Genomic DNA, 6,151 nt, shown 5'->3' with positions numbered 1-6,151 from the left:
ACTCTATCGTTGATTGATACATTCACTAAAAATAGAAGTTCAGGACTCAACATTTGCTATTGTTATTGTTGAGTTTTTGAAGATTTTTCAATTACCAATCATGTGGACTACTTATCAACAACTTAGAATTTTCCTATATAACCATAAAATGTCCCATGCTGGTCTACGTTTACTTTCCCTTGGCCCCGTCCATAGCAAACATCCATTTCCCAAAATTTTAATTGTTCTTTCCATCACTTTAATAACAACAACATAGTCCTCGTGAGAAGCCATTAATTTAGCTTTGAACGGTGAACCACATATTAAATCAACGCCAACGGCTATGATTCCACGTAAGCCCCACAACATTTCACATAGCGGTGGACCTCATATGAACCTTGCCAACGCATCAGACAAATATGGTCATGCATTTTTTTCCTTTCTTTTTTCATTATTAATTATTCCACATCACCAAATATATTCAACCGAAACAAAATAACACTCCATTCCTCATCATTCCGAGTTTTACTTGGTTTCTTACACTAAAGTAGAAAAAAAAAAGCAAGCAACTCATGGAAACTTTATGGGATTTTGAAGACAAATTGAAGATTTCAACACTAGGTGCTATTCTTCTACTTGCATGTGCAAGTTTTGCACTTGTTTGCCTTTGCACTATTATTGTACTTAAAAGGAAGGCTAGTAATAATAAGATTGTGCACCAAGAGGGTATTATTATAGAAGAGAATGAAACTACTACTATTACTACCACTACCACAAATGCTACTACTACTATTTATACAAAATGGTTAGAACCAAGTTGTGGATGTATTTCAGTGAAGAGGGTGTTGATGGGGTCAATGGTGTGGAGCAGGGCAAGAAAATTGGAAGAGATTAATATTGGGTGGCAGAGAGAGAAAGGATCTCCATTGCTTGGCTTACAAAGGCAATGTCTTGAAAATGGTTGGAGAAGTCTTAGTCATGACTCAGCATCGGCAGTGTGGCAAAGACCAATACTTAGAGGAGAGAAATGTGAACTTCCAAGTTTTAGTGGCCTCATTCTCTATGATGAAAAAGGAAGGTTGCTTAATGATTCTGTGAGTGAGATACAATGCAATGAAACATCAAAACAGGTAATCAATTAGTCCCTTCATAGTCATATTCATTACATAGGAAAATAAATGCACATTTTTACATTAGCATTGCCAAAGTGTCTGTGTCAGAACTTGTGCTTCATAGATAGGACATCTTTTCCTAGAAATAGCATTGATTTAAGGCTACTCTAACAATTATTAAAATTGAAAACAATGACACCCTTCTATTTGTCAAGGAAATCGTGAGTATCATCACTAGTAGATCTATAAAATCAAACTACTAAAACTTACATTGTTTGTAGTTGCATGTTACATCTGATGAATTTCGCCTCAATTCAAATTATATGATGGACAATCACTGAAGGAACAATGCAACATTCCTTTCTTTTATATAGTACCATTTTTAAGCACAATGCAACTTTCAGATGAACGCATCAACATGTAAAAAGTTTGAAGTTTATTCATGATCTAACTACCTTTGTCCCTAAAGTTTGAAATTTGTTGGCAATTGGTATTTTTTTCTCCCTAAGTTTACCCTTGAAATGTTTGAAACTCATAATATAATTAATTTCCATTCATTAACTACTAACTTAATTAATTACTGCATCAACTTTTGTTTTACTCTTAAAACAAAATTTAAAGAGATTGGGTCAAGTGAGTTTAAAACTATTAATAATATAATTTAACAAAAACTAAAGAGTCCTATGTTTAGAGACAAAGTAGTAACTTCTTATCACTCCGTATGAAGCAATATTAATTGCTCTAAGAATTTGAATCAAAGCAACATATTTGCTGCATCTGTTATTTCTAACTTCTATATTATTTATTTTTGCAGGAAGGACGGGATGTTACACTGAAAACAATGTTAAAAGATTTACTATAGTACTTATATTACTGGGTCTTTCTTTCTGCTCTAAGTTTGTATCAAATAGACAACAAGGTTTTACTGTAATGAAATTACTATATCACTCTGCTTCTAAGTCACAAAAAATGCAGTTTAATAACACATTGACAACCTTCTTTCACTTTCTGTGTTTTTTTAAATGACTCGTTTCAAAATACAGCTTATAGGCACAAAATGAAGATAGTTTAATGCCATCTGGAAAATATGGAAACAGACACAAAATAGTATTCAATTCAACTAACATGTCATAAAAGTAGGAGAACATTCATAACTTTTTTTGGTCAAATCAATACTTCATTTAGAAGAAAAGCCTACTTTGGTGGAATATTTAAATCTTAACCATATTCTGTATTGATACTTCTCTTTCACTCCCCTAAGTTTATTTTTAACAGTATTTTAACAGCATAATTCATGATCACGTGTAATTTGCAAAAGCGTTGCATTTTCTTTTATCAATTCAAAATAAATACCGAATGAGAAAAATTTGAAATGTTCCATCTGGGGTTGCTCCCTGTTATCCTTTCTTCCGGAAACTGATGGTATTGCAAAAGTGAAAAAGAATTTTAACTACACTGGTAGAGAAGAAACTCAATACATAAAAAGCAAGAAGTTCAAGTGTATTGAGTGACTATTGTGGTTTTAGTTTACATATTAACATCATTTCATGAAAATATTGAAAAGATTTCATCCTCTCATTGATTGAAAAGATTTCATCCACTCATTTCATGAAAGCTTCCATTCTTACATAGTAAAATACAAAAGTTGACAAACGACAATGCAAGAAATCGAATTTAAATATGATTAAAAGAGAAAATTCAAATATCACTACAAATTGAATTGATAAACTGTGTACAAAAACCAATTATATTTACACATTCAACAAATGGAAAAATATTTCATACATAACAAATGTCTATGACTAGCTTTAGAAAACCAAATCACACTGACAGTGGAAGACAAAAAATCTTAATCATAAAATTTGTGTTCACCTTTGCTTTTGTCAGATCTCAACAATGCAGATTATCTACATGACACTATCAAGGTTTCTCTAGATTCATTACTAGGTGAACTCTTGTAATAGAAGTACAATACCAATTGTATCATTGTTAAAACAGTACCTAAAATATCAAACACAAATGTAGGTAAACAAAAACGAGCCAACAGAATAAACATCTGAATTCCGAAACTAAAATGAATTTCAGAAAGAAAAAAAAAAAAAAAAAGAGCTGAAAAAAGGACTCTTACATAAATGAAAGCATCATCACTGAGCAATCCATAAAGAAGGAACGAGGCAATCATTAGGAATGTGGAAAGTGAAAGATAAAATGGCATAAACTCGACACTCTTCGTGCGAATGACCAATTTCTGAGAAATTATATAGATAAATAATTTCACCAAACTTAAAAACTAGTAAAACTCGGTATTACATTGATATATCTAGGAAGTGTAAAACTTACAATTATAAACAACGGAGAGACAAACAATGAAATGAGAGAAGCACAGCTCAAGAATCCAACAAGCATTCGGCGCATGGAACTATCGGTTATTTTCAAACTCCCAACTAGTATGATTCCAAATATTCCAAAAACTGCCAATAGTAATCCAAACATTCTCATCTATCAAATGACAATATACAATAGCACATATCAGTAACAATTAACAAACCAATATTTTCTGTAAAATTTATTATAAATTTCCATAGTATCAACAAATTAACCAACCTTTCTAGGTTTCTCAACATACATTAAAAATAAAACAATGTATACAAGCTGAAAAGCTGCTCCAATTGAATTAACAGTTGTAATCAATAAATTATCAGGTGCTATAAGAGGTGTTCCATACCATAAGCAGATCAAACAGTTCAATAGAGAATAAATATATGGCAATCCTGAGAACATATCCGTTGACCCATTTCCAATAATTCTCCTAAATGTGGGTCTATTGTTCACAACAAAATAAAGAGTTAATAATCAAAAGATAATCATCAAATACTTCTAAGTTCATTTTTTTTTTTAATAAAAAAATAAATTAATTTTTGGAACTTACATTGGGGATACAAATAGCCCAAAAGCAAATATGTTCCCTAAAAATAAACAAGCATATATTATGATAAATATAAGTCCAAAGTGTTACATGTGATAAAAATATCTATGACACAGAGAAAGAAAAAGTACCAGCAATACCAGCTGCATCCTTGCCAACTTCACAAATGAAATAACCATTAAACAGAGACATCAGTCTCTAAACAATACCAAATTCAGCACAAACAAACTAAGCCCCTCGATTTATGGTTTATTAAATCAGGTATTTGTTAATGAAATTTGAGATGTTTTTTTCTATCTTTCTCTCTATCCTCTTTTGTTAAAAGTTTTATCTTTCTAAATCTGTATTGTGCACCTCAACCTCTCACCGCTAATGATTGACTTTGACATGTATTAGAATGACTAAGACACGAAAACGTTTTTATTTTGGCGTAAAGTGTGTCATTTCTAACTTTAAAAAGTTTCATTTTTAAATTATTAGTTTTTTTTCTCTCTTAAGTAACACCGTAATTAATTCATAGTTTTTCGAATCCAACCACTGCTATCATTTAGATCACTCAGAGCACCTATAATGGTGAACTCAACATATTTTTTATTTATTTCGAGTCTACTTTGCCACACTATTTTGAAGCAACTCATTTATTATTACTTCAAACCATATATTGAGTCCCCCAACTTTAATTTATATATTAATATATTATTTATATTTAATTTTATTATAACTTAAAATATTAATTTAAATATTTTAATTAATATTATTATACATTATTTTAATTTAAAATAAAATTGAATTTAAATTTTTATAATAATAACAAAAATTAAATGTTAAATATATACATGACATAAATAATTAAAAATGATAAAAGTAAATAATAAATTTAAACTTTTCATCTTTTAGTTGTTGAAGATTAATTTTCTATCTATAAAAAATGCAACCAAAATTGTTGAAGATTATATTGAATTGGATTCATTTGCTACAAACAAATTTTTTTTTGGAATAATAAGATGAAAAAATAAGTTAAAAATATTGTTAATAAAAAAAACTGTATTATAAAAATTGTGAAAGAAAAATTAAGAGTAACAAAAAAACAAATTGTTTTAATTAATAAAAAATTAATTTTATATATAAATTAACGGTAAAAAAATAAATTTATTATTATTAAATTATAAAAGTACCGTTATTTCATGAAGTAACTACAACGACTAATATAAATTTTAAATAGAATTAAAAATATATATTGATTTAAATATGTAAAAGTGAACCAAGCAATATCATATAAAATAATAATATTGGGATTACGTCTAATATCAATCAACTAGTTTAAATCCACTTAATAAAACAAAATAATGAAAGATTAATTGTAGAATTTTCCCGAACGGTAAATTCCCCTATCTTTGTCACTAGATTAATTATCTAGGTCTTGAAAAACATCGTTAATCTAATAATGGTTAACTTATTATGTCAAATCACACTCTAGTCTAAATTAAAAGCATCATTGCAGATTTTAAAGTAAATTAGTTGCTACTATTTCTTTTATTAATTTAACAAGGTGAACTAATCAAATAGCAATAAATTCAAAACCTTACACAATGAAATACTAGTGAAATAATGCATGAAGATTTTATCATGAACATAGTGTTGGGTGGACTCCCTTCCCAAGTGGAACCCACCAATTTTACTAGTATTATTATTATTATTGAAATAAAAAGAAAAAGGAAAAAAAAAAGGTTTTAATGGGCTTGGCCCACTTGAAGGTAATAAAAGGGATTTAGAAATCCCTAAGAAGACACACAAAAAGACAACGGAATAAGGGTTTAGTTCCAGTGGTGGTAACATGTGTGTAACAAACTTGTTCCGTTTGATCTACAAATTTAGTATGTTATTCCTACCACTGAGTTTGTTATTTTAATATATAATTTGAGTAGTTTTATCTTCTCTGAGAGTTACTTTGGCATATCCACTTTAGTGGAAGGTTGTTATAAGGTTGTTATAGGGTTGTTATTGTTGATTGATATTCCCTATTGTTATTAGGAAGACTCTTGGTGTACCCATTAATTATTACAGTGGAAGTTTTACTGGACTAGGTCCCGTGGTTTTTATTCTCTCAATTTGAGGGAAGTTTTCCACGTTAAAA

At 29.3% G+C, this 6,151-nt stretch overlaps 2 protein-coding genes across 2 annotated transcripts; one reads left to right on the top strand and one right to left on the bottom strand.

The window, feature by feature from the left end:
- Positions 1-307: 307 nt before the first annotated feature.
- LOC101489177 (uncharacterized) lies at positions 308-2,095 on the top strand. Its single transcript, XM_004515142.4, has 2 exons — positions 308-1,109; positions 1,906-2,095. The coding sequence occupies exons 1-2, from the start codon at positions 552-554 to the stop codon at positions 1,951-1,953; spliced, it is 606 nt and encodes a 201-aa protein (XP_004515199.1). The 5' UTR covers positions 308-551; the 3' UTR covers positions 1,954-2,095.
- Positions 2,096-2,821: 726 nt separating this feature from the next.
- LOC101489507 (bidirectional sugar transporter SWEET2-like) lies at positions 2,822-4,415 on the bottom strand. The gene is made up of 6 exons (XM_073363985.1): positions 4,149-4,415; positions 4,021-4,057; positions 3,696-3,912; positions 3,432-3,590; positions 3,215-3,339; positions 2,822-3,103 (listed from the first exon to the last, which is right to left on the bottom strand). Exons 1-6 carry the CDS (start codon positions 4,207-4,209, stop codon positions 2,995-2,997), a joined length of 708 nt encoding a protein of 235 aa, XP_073220086.1. The 5' UTR covers positions 4,210-4,415; the 3' UTR covers positions 2,822-2,994.
- Positions 4,416-6,151: the final 1,736 nt, after the last annotated feature.

Source organism: Cicer arietinum, chromosome 7, assembly GCF_000331145.2.
Source record: "Cicer arietinum cultivar CDC Frontier isolate Library 1 chromosome 7, Cicar.CDCFrontier_v2.0, whole genome shotgun sequence".
Classification (NCBI taxonomy): Eukaryota; Viridiplantae; Streptophyta; class Magnoliopsida; order Fabales; family Fabaceae; genus Cicer; species Cicer arietinum.
The sequence above is the reverse complement of the archived record's forward strand: the minus strand, read 5'-3'. Positions and strand labels throughout refer to the sequence as shown.